The sequence below is a fragment of the Phodopus roborovskii genome, unplaced genomic scaffold (assembly GCF_943737965.1).
Source record: "Phodopus roborovskii unplaced genomic scaffold, PHOROB, whole genome shotgun sequence".
Classification (NCBI taxonomy): Eukaryota; Metazoa; Chordata; class Mammalia; order Rodentia; family Cricetidae; genus Phodopus; species Phodopus roborovskii.
In genome coordinates this window covers 18223246-18239060 of record NW_026126413.1, presented here as the reverse complement: position 1 = coordinate 18239060, position 15815 = coordinate 18223246, and the positions used below count along the sequence as shown (strand labels likewise).

Sequence of the window (15815 nt, the reverse complement as noted above, 5' to 3'; positions counted from 1 at the left end):
TCAAATCTTGTGTTTCATTTTGCATTTAATATTTAGTTACAGTATATAGTAGCAATTTATTTTCATTCTAATTTTGTTTTCAAAGTGAGTGAAATATTGTCTCAAAGATCAATGGAGGAACATAGTTTTAAAAATAATATAGAATTCCTTTGCTCTGACAAGTGATCTCGAAATAAATATATATTGTCTTCTATTATCAGTATCAGTGCTTTACTCTGTGGGGGGGAGTCAAGAGTTCAAGGACAGACTGAACTACTTGGCAATAACCTATGTCAGAGAACAGAAAGGGGAAAATGCTGAAAGTTGTCATTTTTTCTTAAGCTTTTGGCACACAACTAGTCTGTATAAAATTTGAGGAATTGTAGATAATAGGGGAAACTCAGTTATAATAACCCCAGAATCTGTTTGCTAGTAGAAAACAATTAGGTAGACCCTTTTCCTGATTTTAATAAATCAATTACTGTGAAATCATTTTAAGTAGGTAGTGCATCCTGCAACTGTCAACAATTAAAACTTATTGCAGCCTATGTTAACCTATTTAACTGTTGCCCTGATTACATTCATAGGGGTATTAATTTTTTTACTAAAACAATTCAGAGAATATTTTTGTACTTACATCTGTTTCCATATTTTCTTTTCTTTTTTGTTTTTGAACATTTTACTTTTTTGAACTTTTATTTTATGAGCATTTGTGTTTTGCCTGAATGTGTGTCCTTATGAGAATATCAGATCAGGTCTCCTGAAACTGAGGTTATAGACAGCTATGAGCTGCCATGTAGATTCGGGGAATTGAGCCCAGGTCCTCTGGAAGAGCAGCCAGTGTTCTTAACCTCTGAGCCATCTCTCCAGCCCCCGTTTCCATATTTAAAGATTTTATTTGTATCTTATGTATATGTGTCTTTGTCTGTGTAAGTGTATGCCACATGTTTGCAGTGCCCAGAGGCCAGAATCGTCTGGAACTAGAGTTAAGGATGGTTGTGAACCACCTGTTGTGGGTGTGGGGAACTGCACTCACGGTCTCTGCAAAAGCAGGAAGTGCTGAGCTGTCTCTCCAGCCCCAACAACGTGATTCTTAAGCTTTAATATTAAAGACCTGTTTAGGAAATGAGTAAAAATCACTGTTTCTCATTCCACAGGGATAGCACTATTGCTGTTACTTTCATGCACATGTGTGTTTACATGTGTACGTGTTGTTACTCTTGTGTTGTCACATATATTTATTGTCACCCACCATCAAATCCGATTTCTTAAAGTTCAATATTTGATTTAAAAGTGTTCATTTTTATAAACAATGTTTCCTCTGCTGCACTATATTCCTTTTTGCAGTCCCTGTCTGCTGGTGTATTTGATCATCAGTGTACTTACTATGTTAAAATGCCTCTAAATATTATTAGCTTACTAACAAGTCAGTCTTCTTAAAGAGAGGTTTTTCATGTTCCTATGTTTTGCAGAATCTGCATTTTTCCCCCTATTAAAATTTGCCAACTGTGGCCAGGCATGGTGATGCACACCTTTAATTCCAGCATTTGAGAGGCAGAGGCAGGCAGATCTCTGTGAGTTCAAGGCCAGTCTGGCCTACACAGTGAGTTTCAGGACAGTCAGGGCTACACAGAGAAACTCTGTCATGGACACCCCCCCCCAAAAAAAAAAAAATCCAGTTGTTACATTGTATCTAGATGATACTGAAATGTACAAAGTGCCCTTTGAGAATGTATAACTTCATCTAAGACTAACTTGATAAAAAATAGTAAATACTTCCTAGTTGTGGACTTAACATAGCTTTCCTTACAAACAAGACCCCTCTGGTGGTACATTGGTGGAAACAGGAAGCCTGGAAGTCATAGGCCAGGCTGGACGACACAGGGTGATGCCAGCTCAGAAAGCCAAAGGTCCTGTGATAGGCACGGTCCAGCATTAGCAAGGCTCTGGGTTTAATTGTTAGCAATGCACACGCCCTTTAAACTGACACTGACTGTAACACAAATCCTAGAAAAACTCTTGGAATAGGCAGCTCACCTGCAGTTATCAGTGACATTAAGACAAGATAGAAAGTAATGAATTGAATTAATCCCACTGAGCTGTAATATAGATACAAATTGATAACCAGACACCCTCCTGAGACAGCAGTTTTTCCTTTGATGGAATGAAAATGTTAATCAAGAAATAGTTTGAGATCATAGAGGTCCACATCCTGCACAGCAGGCTGCGTAAGGCCAATCAGATACGGGAAAAGAAAAGGCTGTTAAGCATGGTTTTGAGTTTAGGAGAGCAGTGGCTTCTGAAGTGTTTTTGTTTTATTTTGTCTGTGTATTTTAGTTGAAAACTTATTGGCTGCTGATATCAGTATTGTTCTTGAGTATGGAAGGCAGTCTTACTGTTACCTCCTTAATCACCGAGTTCAGATACCTTGGAGACTGGCAGTGTGGTACTGACTGATAGAATAAAAACACCCAGGGTTGTGGGTGAAGGCTTGTACCCCACATGGGGAAAGTCTTTTCACGAACACAGATAACACACCTGGGAACACTAGGTAGTCTTTTCTGTCTTCATTTCTGCCACCTTTCTCCTGGATTTCACTGGAAGAAAAAGTTAATATCCTTTTCAAAGCATTGCTCTCAGTATGGGAGCTGTTATTTTATTGAAAATATAAGTGGCCTATATTAACTTAATAACCACAAATAAAATGATTACAGATATGAAATACTGTTTCCCCAGGGAAACCTTTGCTGATGTGGTATGTACCTTTCTCAGTATTTTATTTGGACATATAATTATATGATCTTTTGTTTCTCATAGATTAGAAACATACTATTATATATTAATATGCTATATCTCACCCCCCATCCTCACCCCACATTCTGGGTAGTGAACCCAGGGTCTCATATCTATTTACTCTGCCCCTGAATTACATTCTTGTCCCCTCATGTGTCTTGAGAAGCTATTCTTTAGATAGTTTCTGCAAAAGCTTGAGGACCTGAGTTCTATTCGAAGCCCTCATGTAAAGAGCCGGCATTGGCTCTTTACATTCCTTAGGGCTTGCTGGCCAACTAGTGAGCTCAAAGACCAGGCAGATTAGCCAGCCAGTGGGTTCTAGGACCAGCCAGTTTAGCATCAAAATTTTTTGCCCTTTCCCGTTCAGCATCATTTAAATACAAAAGAGTAGTTGACATAAATAAACATAGTGAATCAGACTTGGGCATTTGGCATACATTATTCTTGAAAGAGCAGCCTGTCATCTTAAGGAAAATATTGACTAGCATATGTTGCTTGCTTAGAATTTTGGAAATTGTGTATATTTGTCCCTCTGACTTTGATAGCTTCCTACTTATTTTTCACATGTATCCAGCAGTGATATTAGGTTTAGAATATTTTGATAGTGAAATGTTTTTAGCATTTTATAACTCAGTGGACCTGTATTTTGTAGACCACTAGTATTAAATCCATTTTTAAAAAAATCACTCAAGGTAAAAGATTTATTCAAAGGGTAACATAGACCAATAGATTTTAATGTAACAGACAATGGAAAGTTCAGTGTGGTTTCAAATTTCTTATTGTTAACTGACCTTTAAAAAAATATCCTATTTGAGGTTTGCAGTAATCTTAAAAATGCACCTGTAATGAATGATCTAAGATGCTTTAAAATGTCCATTCTTTCAGTTATATGTCCAAGAAGGACTGGGGGCTTGTTTTTGTTTGTTATTTTTGTGTTAATTTAACCCAAATACATTGGACGAGAGCCAGAATGCAGAAATGGATGTGAAGAGTCTTTTTTTTTTTTTTCCCTTCTGTTGGACTAAACATTACAGGGACCTGTTTAAAGCTAAAGTAATTCTCCTTGAGTTTGTGATCCTTTAATAGCTGTAGATGCATGTCTTAGATGATTCTGTCTTTGTCTTTGATAAACAAAATTGTATTCTGTTCAGAAAATTAGAATGCAGGCTGTCATAATTTCTTTAAACAACAGGGATTCTTGACAGGCCTGTGGTGCAGGGTTATAACCAGCAGCAGGCTAAATGCAGGAGCTCTGTGAGTCAAGCCTAGCCTGGGCTGCGTGTGGTTAAACCCTGTTTAAAGTAGTCTTAAAACTCAGCAGCTCGGGAAAAGGTGATTTATAGGGCTAGGAGAATGTCTCAGTCAGCAAATCATTTACATCTCAAGCATTGGGATCCACGTGAGTTCAAGACCAGCCTGGTGTATAAAGCTAGTTCTGAAAAATCAAATAGATAGATTAAATAAGCTGTTAAATAAATAAATGAAAATAAAATAAAAAATTTAAAGTGGCATTCTGAAACTTTAAAATCTTTAAGATAAAAAGGCATATTGTGATCCTCCTGTCTCTACCTCCTTCAGCAAATCCTACCAGTGTGCATCACCACAGTCAGCTAGGAGGCCTGGGCAGTCTATGGGGCCTCTGGCAGTGAAACCAGGATGTATTCCCTTGTGCACGAACAGACTCTGGTAGCCCATTCCCAATGGAGGGATACTCCCTTGGCCTGGGGACATGGGGGAGAGCCTAGACCCTACCCCAAATGACTTGACAGACTTTGATGATCCTTCATAGAAGGCTTCGCCCTCCCTGGGGAGTGGTTGGGGGATGGGATGGGGGCATCTGGTGGTGGTCATGGGAGGATGGGATGGAGAGGGAACTGGGGTTGATGTGTAAAATAAGAAAAAATAATTAATAATAATAAAAAGGCATATTGTGTAGTGGCGTTGGGTACGGAACTCTCCAGCCAAGATACTCCAGATAACAGGAAGCACTTGGAAACACTCTGCTTCAACATAACTTTCACCAGAGCAGGGTGATACAGTGTATCTGCAGGAAGGGGAAGATGGCTGGTACAGAGCAATCAGCCTTTCACGTGAATTTCTAGTCCATGTGACAGAGTAAGAGAGCCTGCAAGTGACCACAGGTTTACGTGTTGGCTGAGATGGGGCTAAAGTTAAAGCATCGAACTTCTCATTTAAACCAGGAGATTCCAAGGAAACCAATAGATCAGCCACGAAAAGAATTTAACACCATAGTCAATTAGCTAATAATAATTTAACAGTGTGTTGCTGAGCTAAGCCAGCAAATAACTACTAGTTAAAGGAAGCAAACTGCATGAAAGTTCCTTTTATATCTTTACCTTGACCTGTGTTTTGTTGAATCTTTCAGAATTCTGAAGAGGAAAAAAAAAAAAAAAATCAAAAGGACTTTTAGAAGGTAGAGGGAAGTGATTTTAGAAAGAAAAGACAGCTACATTATCTAGTCCTAGTAAGGGTGTAAGAATGTAGGTAGGATTACCTGAGACTACCTCCTCACTCCGCAGCGAGGTAAAGCCAGGCTTGCTGAAAACGTTCTATCAAGTTACAGTAGAGTTAAACAGAATGAAATGTATAGAGCTAAAATGACTAACAGGTGATGCCCCTCCTCCGCAGGAGCCACGAGGCCTGAGCTTAAAGCTAGCCAGCATGGCCAGACTGGAGTCTGAAAAATAATGATGGGATAGCTGGAGGGGTTTTCATTGGTAGAATGTTTGCCTGGCGTGTGCAGGATTAAGACTGTAGCCCTGATGAGCCCCTGACTAGCCCCAGCCAATTAGAGCTCACTAACATGATTGCCATCTAAAATGATCTAGCGCAGTAAAGTTAAACGGAGCCCCACGCCCTTCTCCGGGTCATAGCCACCCTGCCTTTGTGTAGGGTGGCTGGCCCCAGTGTTCTGAAGTAAGAAAAGGCTCTGCTTTTGCATTAGATCTGGTCTCCTGGGGTTCTCTGTGGGTCTAGACTCTGCACAGTGGTTGAACCTATGGTGCTCTCCTCACTGACAGGATTCTGGTTGGCATCTGTTAGGATTATATTCTTCAGAGATACAGAATTAGTAGGACTTGCACTATCCATTGACTTTATAAGTTGAGTGTTTCAGACGTGTTCTAGAATTTGATAGTTAGCGGCAGTGAGACAATTAAAGCTCAAAGTAGAAGAGAATATTTAAACCAGAGGCATTTTAATCAAACTCACGAAATTTTGAAAACTCTGTAGTTAAATACATGTGTATTTTCCTTTAAGATTTTTGGTCTATTTTATATGTAGTGTATATATATATTTAATCTGTCATGTATCATGGAAAGCACATTCTTCTTCTAATGGTCTGTTTTTCTAGGATAGAAAACCCCTTTTTTCTTCTGAAATAATCTTAAGTAATTCCTAAAAAAATTATCAAAGGATATATGAAGGGCCAAAAAGTAACTAGTCACATGATAAGTCAGTCTGTCCTGACTTCAGGAGTGTGAAAGATTCAACTTCCTGAGTTCTTGTTGGATGAAATTGGTGGTTTATATAGGGAATAAAAATCTTAACAGGAAGCAATCCTAATGAGTAGGCACTACCAATGATAAAATTGTGGATGACCTCTGAAGACTAAATGTTGAGAAGCAGATGTCAAAGGCCATAGTTACCAGTGGAGGAACCATACGAGGCTCAACCAAACCATTCCGGCCTTGAATCACAATTTAAAGCCAAGCAGTACAAAGCTATTCCCACATTAAGATCCAGTAAATGGAGCTTTGACCTGAGTGAGGCTGTTGACACTTCATTTAGCTGGCATTAGCCTGGAGTCAGGGACACTGGATAATTATGTTTTCACTAAACCGAGTGAAGCCAGTTAACACAAGGCTCTGATTTCATCCTCCCATTCTAATGTAGATCTTTCTCAAGTGGTCGTGTAGTGACGTCATGTATGCCTTAGACATTAAGATAGGATAGTTCTGCTGGTGCCACCAGCCTGAGAAGAGTCAAGCCTGAGCCTGGAGACACATCAGCTTTTGTCACCTCACAAACCAGCTTGCCGTTAGCCACGTAGAAATAGTATGATTGCCATTTATATGTGGGTCAAGGTGTTGGTGTTGCTCGTCTCTGTACCACAGATGGATGCACTCTGGTAATTTCCTAGTCTGCTGTGTAAAATCGTGTTTGTATTTTGGAGTGATGTTAGATTTACAGAAAAATAGAATCAGAGTTCTCATGTGCTCCTTTTACCTAGTTTCCCTGAATGTTACCATTTTTATGTTTTTTTCTCAAATGTACATTATACATTTACAAAATCTAAGAAATTAACACAACTCCACACCAGTTAAATTTTACTTTTTCCACTAATGCTGTTGCAGAATTCAATCTAGAATGCCACAAATGGCATTTAGACCGAGTCCTTTTTAAATTGATTTTTTTCACATTAATGTTATATTATCAGGTATGTATCTGTGCTGCCCTCCTGTCCCCACAGATCTGTCCTCAGATCTGTGCACTTAAGGGAAGAGAGTCTTACTGGTTGGCTGTTTGAGACAGTCTTCCTGTGTAGTCCGGGCTACCTATCTATGCACGTGTAATGCTGTTGCCTATCTAGTGCTGGTATTAAAGATTTACCATCATTGCCAACTTAATATTCTGTTTCTGTCATGTAAGCATAGTGCTCATGGTTGAACTCAGCTTGCATGTATATGTCAGTCTGCCCAGCCTACTGTAGAAACATAACACAGGCCAGGGACTTAAACAGCAGAGTTTATTTGTTAGGGATGTGCAGGCCAGATGACCAAGATGAAGGCATGAGCAGAGTTGCTTTCTCCTGAGACCACTCCTTTGCTTGCTGCTGACTGACTTCGTGTTGCCTTTTCTCTGTATTCAGCATTCCCTGTGACTCCTTCCCTGTGAAGGCATCATTATACTGCATTGGGGCCTTACCTCACAGCCACATTTAACCTAGTCACCCCTTTAAGGCTCCTATCTCTGAAAACAGTCATCTGGGTTGGGGAAAGTTCTAGAACAAATGCATTGAGGTGGGGTATCGTTACAGTTACTGTAACTGTAAAATTCAGAAAAGGTCAGTGGTTGGATGTGGAGGTAAATAACCTTTTTTATTAAGAATAAAATGGGACTGGGAAGTGGCGCAGTGGATAATGTGTAGGTTTTGTCAGCATGTGTGTTTCTAAACCCAGTGCTGGGAAGAGGAGACAGCAGAATCCCTGGAGTCCAGAGACCAGCCAGTGGAGCGAAAGTGATGAGCTCCAGGTGCAGGGAGAGACCTTGTTTCAGAAAGTAATGTGGGAAGCTCATAGAGGAAGACATCCAGCATCAACTTCTGGCCACTGTGTGTACATGCATGCCTGTACTGACACATGAACACAGACCATACACATACAATGGCAACAGCAATAACAGTAACAGCAGTGATGCTAGTTCTTAAAAACGTTAAGTCTGAAAAAGAGGCAGAGCGTCTGACGGGGCCCCATTGATTGATCACTCAGTCATTAAAAGCATTTGCTGTGGAATTAGATGGTTTTGTTGTTACTTAAGACTGTTTTCTATTAAAATGGGGACATTTAGAGCACTCGTTTATTATTTTGTGTGTGGTATGTGTGTGCATGGGGTGGGTGTACTTGTCTGTGTGCTTAGGGACCAGAGGAAGATGCCTGTGTGCTGCTTTATTACTTTGCACATTATTCCCTTTGAGATGGGCCCTCCCTGAGCCTGGGGCTGATTCTCTGTTCTCTGTGCCCTTCCCTACACACAGCTTCCTCCTACCTCTTGCCCTGGATTGTAGGTGCTCACTATGTCCAGATTTTTCCATGAGTTCTGGGGATTTGAACTTAGGTCCTCTTGCTTAGACAGCAAGCACTCTTACCCACTGAGCCATCTCCTCAGCCTTTTTATTTATTTTGGAACAGGATCTCTAGCTCATTCTGGTCTGAATCCTAGACATGCAGCTGAGATGACCTTTACCCTTGCAGCCTCTTGTCTCCTGAGTGCTGCGGTTACAGTTGTATGCCACTTAGAGACTCCTTTACCAACTGAGCTAAAATGTGGATGATTGAATCAGTAGGTATGACATCGAGTCTTAACACAAATATTTTAGCTGACTTGTGCAGTTCTGTGGCTGAGAAAGTTGGGGATGCCACATCTCTGCTGCCAGGTGGTTGTTAGGTGCCCAGTTCTCCTTGCTGACTCAGTCCTTCTTGAATGAGAGAGGAAATACACCCTGCTTTCTGTGAGGCCTCTCCTCACCCCAGTGATGGGGTGAGTGGGTCAGTTCCTTAGTGTAGCCTGGTTTGTGTGGGGTAAAGCCACAGTTTTTCTGTCTCATTGTTCTGCAGCAGATTGATTCTTGGTCATTTGCTTGTTTTTGTCTTGTCTTGGTCCTTTGGCTTAAACAAGCTGGCCCTTTAGCTGTGCTGTTTGGCTTTTCCAGGTTGCTGATTTCTTGAGTTGATTATGGGACATTTGAGGCATGAATGAAGTCACAGAACTCACACCCTGCTCCAGTCAGAACTTTGCCGTCAGCCTTCTTTGTGCCTCTTTGAAGTGTCTTACATGTATTTGCCATGCCATGCCTAGGGTTTGTGACTACACTTAGCAAGAATCCCTGTAGGAGGGATTATTCTGGAAGGGAAGTGTCCATCATTTCAACCTGTTTCTCCAACAACAGGGTAGAATTAGCTAATTACATTAGAAAGCTATTGTCCTCAAGAACATACCACCTAATAAACTTAGACATTCCTTGTCACACCCAGAGGACTTCATATCCTTCCCCAGAAGTGCTTACACATCCATGTTTATTGCCTGACTGTTTACAGTGGGGAGGAAATAGAGACAGTGAAGCGTGAATCTAATTAATCTTAATCATTAAAAACCAGGAGTCAGATATTAGGGGGACACCTGGGAGATCAGACCGAGAACCAGGAGCAGCTGCCAGTTCCTCCCCGCTCCTCCATCCAAAAGGGCTGAGATCCAGTCTCTGCCCTGCCTTATCGCTTCCTGTCTCCACCTTCCTAAAGCTGGGATTAAAGGCACGGGCCACTACTTCCTGGCTTCTGTGCCTTCTGATCTTCAGGCAAGCTTTGTCAGAACACAAACTATCACACGGCAGCCTAGATGGCTGTGTGATGGTGAATGATAATAAAATGTGGAACATAGACACAATGGAACTTTATTCAGCCATAAAATGAAATTCTTGAGAGATGGGAACCCTACACAGAGACACAAGTGTGGTCCCTTGTCGTTACTGCTGGGGAAGTGACCTCTATGGATCCTGCTTCCTTCATCTTTCACTCTCAGCCCTCCTCACTGACTCCCGCATCTCTAACCCTCCTCACTGTCTCCCGCATCTCTAACCCTCCTCACTGACTCCCGCATCTCTAACCCTCCTCACTGACTCCCGCATCTCTAACCCTCCTCACTGACTCCCGCATCTCTAACCCTCCTCGCTGACTCCCGCATCTCTAACCCTCCTCACTGACTCCCGCATCTCTAACCCTCCTCACTGACTCCCGCATCTCTAACCCTCCTCACTGACTCCCGCATCTCTAACCCTCCTCGCCGACTCCCGCATCTCTAACCCTCCTCACTGACTCCCGCATCTCTAACCCTCCTCACTGACTCCCGCATCTCTAACCCTCCTCACTGACTCCCGCATCTCTAACCCTCCTCACTGACTCCGGCATCTCTCTCAGCTGTAGCTCCTTTTTTGACCCCCTCCCCTTTAGTTGCACTCAGTGTATAAACTGGGAGCAATAGAATAAACTGACTCAGGCAAAAATAGTATCTGGCAACTCCTCGTTCACCTTTGTCTAAGTAGCTCACTACATGAGTCTTTATCCAGTGTGTACCCAACACCAGTGTGTTTTGCGTCCCTGTTATTCTGCCAGACTTTCAGTATTTCATACTTTCATTATTCTTTCAGTAGGGTTTTGTTTGCGGGGGGGGGGGGGATACGAAGGAAGAAAGAAAGAAAAACACTACACCCCCAACCACAACCAACTTCACATACTGCCGCCCCTGAATCTCCCCCAACACCATCCCAATGCCTCAGCCAATCTCTCTGATTGATTAGGGAGGAGGGAGAGAGAGAATTGATGGAGGAATCTGATCCTATTCTTATTCAAAGTTAAAGCCCAGAAGGGAAGGAAGGATATTAATTGTAGATAGGATTGGATGGAGGCAAACAAACAAACAAACAAACAAAAAACCAGTGGTGGCACACTTCTTTAATCCTGGTGCTTGGGGCAGAGGCAGGTGGATCTCTGAGGCTGAGGCCAGCTGGGTCTACAGAGAGCATTCTAGGACAGGTTCCATAGCCAAAGAGAAACCCTGTCTTGAAAAACAAAAAAGAAAAAAAACAAAAACAAAACAATTTGAAAGAAAATGAACAGAACTGGAAATTATTCTATTGAGTAATGTAAGTAAGAATCAGAAAGACCAGCACCGCATGCTTTCTCCTTTGGGAACCCTGGCGTTTAAAACTTTTATTTATCATTGTGTGTGTGTGTCATGGGCACGTGGGTGTGCAGTGTGCACTTGCACTCCTGGAAGTTGGCTCTCTCCTTCCACCTTTACCTGTGCTCAGGAGTCACACCCAGGCTGCCAGACTTGCATAGCGAATGCTTCTGTCCACAGAGCCATCTCATTAGCCCCAATCCCAGCTTTCGGTGTGTGGGCGAGGGTGTGTGGCTGTAAGCCAAGAACAGGAAGTACCAGGAGAAGGGAAAGAGGTGTTGACAAGGTCATGGTAAAATTTCAAAGGGCTTGAATGGTGGTCACATGGTAAAGGGTAGCAAGCAGAGTAGTAGCCAAGAAAATCAAGAAAAATTGTATATGAAAATGGTGTAATGAAACCTATCACTCTGTGTGTTTAAGACATTAAATGCCTTTATTTACACAACGATAATAGTTAAGTTCTTGAGATGCTCTCTGTGACTTAAGTGCCCCTACTTCTCAAGACTGCAGGCTCTATTACAACTACTGTTGGGGAGACTTGAGCATCAGTATTAAGCTCTGCTGCTTTTGCCCAGAGCTGTCAGTTTCATTGTGAATAATTCATTATGTTTCTGTGAAGTCAATATACTCTATCCCATAGGTATATTTTTATAACTAAAATAATGTTGATCATTACTACGCGTTACTTAGGAAAGCAAATAAGTAAAGAATGTTTTTGTATTTATTTATGTATATGAGAGTTTTGCCCATGTGTGTGCATATGTACCGTATACATGCCTGGTGGGACTAGAATTTCAGATGGCTGTGAGCTGCCATGTTGGTTCTGGGTCTTCTACAAGAGTAGAAAATGCTTTTAACTACTGAGCCATCTCTCCAGCCCCCAAATAGCACATGATTTTTGTAGCTGGCTTCCTTTGGGCTGCCAGTCATCTCTCAGATTACAACATGGAGACTGGTTATTAGTTATGAATGCTCAGTCTTATGCTTGTACCACTAGCTCTTATAACTTAACTGTTTCTCTTTATCTACGTTTTGGTGTCGGGACTCTCTGCCTTTCTTTCATTCTGCGTGTCTTCCTTTCCCTCTGTGTTTGGCTGTCTGGGGGCTGCCTGCCTGCCTGCCTGCCTGCCTGCCTGGTCCCGGGAGTCTCCTTCCCTTTCCTCCTCATTCCCTTCCTCTCCAGCCTAGAGTCCTCCTTCCTATTTATTTTCTCTGCCCATCTATTCCTCTACAGCTTTTACTAGATCTCAGGTGACTTAGGCAGGCAAGGTGAAAAAGCAGCACACCTTTACACGCTTAGACAAATGCAGCGTAACAAATGTGGCGCATCTTTGCGTAGTGAAGGGCGTACCTCACCACACGCCTCAGATGTGCACCCTCAGCTTCTGCACAAGCTGTACAGTGATGTCTCAGCTCAGGGATGAGGCCTTGGCGGCCTCGCCGGTCTCTCCTGTCTCATTGGCATCGTCCTTTACCTTGGAATTGTTAATATCCTCTGCTTTGGTAATATGTGGAGTGTGATTTAAATGTCATGGTGCCTATATCTTTTCCTTCTCAGTTGTATTTTAACATCTATTTATGTAACTCAGACAGCAATTATGGCTGGAATTCGGGTACATTTGGCACAGACATTAATGCACGTTATTGAAAATAACCATACAGATGTTCAGGGTCACTGATGGTGTAATAAATGCTCAGCTTATACCAATATTACTGCTTTGTTATTACAATTATAAGTCATTTAAATAATAGTGCCAACACAGTGTTAGCAACTAAAAACTGTTCTGTCTTTTATATTGGTACAAACCATAGGGAAAACAAGTTGATGGTGTATATCAGGAGTCATAAAATTTTCGATGCCCTAGTGATTCTTCTAAAATGGATGGGACGAGGAATCCTAAGAAAACAAGTGAAGTTCTGAGTATAGTGTCACACGTCTACAAAACCAGTGCTTGGGGTAGAATCAAGAGTTCAAGTCCAACTTCAGCTGCATTATCAGTATGAGGCTAACCTTGACTGCCTGAGACCTGTTTTACACAAAAGAAAAGAAGCTGAAGTCTAAAGAAAGGCTGCTTACACAATAACACAAAACACTGTTTATGATGGAGTATTCAGCAAAGTCATAGATAAAACTGTTTACACTGTGAGTGTGTTTCATAGGTTAAAAAAGTAGAATCAATTTAGAAATCTCAACAAGTATTCAGAAAGAATTCTGTGCTAACTAAAGGTGAAAAAGCACTAATGCATAGCGCGCGTGTGTATGTGTGTGTGTGTGTGTGTGTGTGTGTGTGTATGTATGTATGTGTACTCCACAGGCATAGAAAATTCTAATTAAGCATTTAATTCTTTTTGTTTTCCAAATACCATAGTGGGGCTGGGGGAAGAACAAATTTTATTCCCCCCCCACACACACACATCTAAAAACACAGGCGCAGATTAAATGGTGTTGTCATCTAAGCGAGGGCAAATAGAGCAAATATTTGCCCTCACTTCTTGAGGGCGTGGCCAAGCTACTGCACTGGAGTCTCTGATCATCCTAAGGAGTAGGGTAGTTTCGCTGATACCTACTAATGGGTTCTGTTCCTTACAGGATGCTTTTTACTAGAGTCTAGCACTTTAAATGGATGAGTTCTTGAGAAACAGGGCACATCAGAGCCACTGACACCCAGAGTGCCCCAGAAAACTGTCTGCAGGAGACCTTTAGAGTTGTAGAAGGCAGCAGCTTTGTTGCTGTGGAGAGATTACCCAAGGTCACAATGAGGCAGGTGCAGGAGGTATTTGTGTGTCTTCTCTAACACTGTCTGCCTTCTCTGTCCCACAGTTGGCCCTGAAGGACCCTGTGCACACGGTGTCACTGCAACAGTTCATTTATGAGAAGCTCAAGGCCCAGCAGGAGATGCTGGGGGAGCAAGGGTTCCAGTCTCTTATGGAAACAGTGGACACAGAGATTGTCACCCAGCTGCAGGAATTTTTGCAAGGATTCTGAGAGCACGCACGCGCCATGTGGCCGCCATCCCCTTCTGAAATAAGCTGACAAGCCCAACCTGCCACCTGTACATGAGAGCCTGCTGAGATGAAGTCATTTGTGTAGGAATACAAAGAAACCAAGACCATAGATTTTTACTATAAAATATAAAGAATAAGTATAAATCCCAAATATTAAAGTCAGAAAACTATTCCTCAAAAGAATTTAATTTTCTATTTATGAGGGGCCCTGCGTTTCCTAGAGGTGCATTTATTGACAGTGGCTGCATTGTTTCCTGTTAAGAAACTCGTTGATTAAATTTTAATCACGGGCTCTTCACACTTGAGAAGATGAAGGTTGATGTTCCAGATGTTTTTTCTGCAACCCAAATTCGTTAAATTTGGTTGCCTTTTTTTTTTTTAAGCTAATGAAACAAGTTTGAAAAACGAGACTGCTGCACAAATGACACAGTTAAGTTTGTGCAGCAGACAATTGGCACGACAGGTACCAGCTACCCAGAGTATCTTACAAGGGAGCTGTTTTCATCTGGAGGGGAAATCGAGTGGCTCATTTCATTCTAGCCTTGTGATGCATGGACTGGCAAAGGCACCTTTAACTTTACTTTCAGTGCATACATTGAAAAGCCCACGGAAGTGAACCTGTCGTACTGTGGTGCCAAGTGGAGACTGGTCATGCTCTGGCCCTGCTGCATGGGAAGGCCAGTGACCCCGTGAGCACCACGAACCAGACAGCTCCAAGTCCCCTTTCTGCTGTGACAGTCATGCTTGGCTGTGACAGGCTGCTCAGTATTTACCCATCTCAGGTTCCTCAGTGCAGAGGTGCGCCGCACCTCGGAGGACCCAGCAGCAATCCCCAGGGTACTAGCACTGACATAACTAGTCTTCCTTCCTTCCTTCCTATCCCTCTGTTGCACTAAACGTGTGAGGGACAGAATTGACGCCTTACTTTGCATTACTTGCCATTGTGAGGAACATTTAGAACATCTTTTAGGAAAACTCAAGAGCAAGACTGGAAATGTCTTATCTTTCTATAGAGATCTGGGGACAGTGGGGAGCCACTGCCCTTTGTAAGCTACGGAGCCCATAATGTCTACAGGTACATGACGTTTTCAGCAAAGAAAGAAAATATGGTCCAATTAAATTTTCCAAAGATACCTCACGTTTGGCTCATTTGTCTGTTTTTCTTGCCTCCACAACAGAAACATAAAACAGTTCATTAAAACTGCCCAGTGGATGATAAAGACGGTTCCTCTTACACTATGGTTCCAGTCCTCCACCCACGATGCTTCCAGTACTTCAGGTTTCAAATCTTCATTTAAAGACTGAGCGTTCCCAGACTGGAGAGATGGCTCAGCGGTTAAGAGCATTGGCTGCTCTTCCAGAGCACCTGTGTCAATTCCCAGCGACCACATGGTGGCTCACAACCATCTACAGTGGCATCTGATGCCCTCTTCTGGAATAAAGGGGTACATACACACATAAAATAAGTAAATAAAATCTTAAAAAGAAAAGACAGCTTTCCTTAACAGTGATGTTTCTTTGCCATTGTTTCTCAGCCGCAAGATGGACATAAGGACATCTTC

At 42.1% G+C, this 15815-nt stretch overlaps 1 protein-coding gene across 2 annotated transcripts in view; it reads left to right on the top strand.

The window, feature by feature from the left end:
- Positions 1–15391, top strand: part of Ipo11 (importin 11) — a 112572-nt gene extending 97181 nt beyond the window's left edge. For both annotated transcript variants that reach the window (XM_051182895.1, XM_051182894.1), the window contains one exon: positions 14069–15391. In XM_051182895.1, the coding sequence (XP_051038852.1) occupies positions 14069–14233 (165 nt within the window). In that variant the 3' untranslated portion in view covers positions 14234–15391. The remainder of the gene's footprint in view (positions 1–14068) is intronic.
- Positions 15392–15815: the final 424 nt, after the last annotated feature.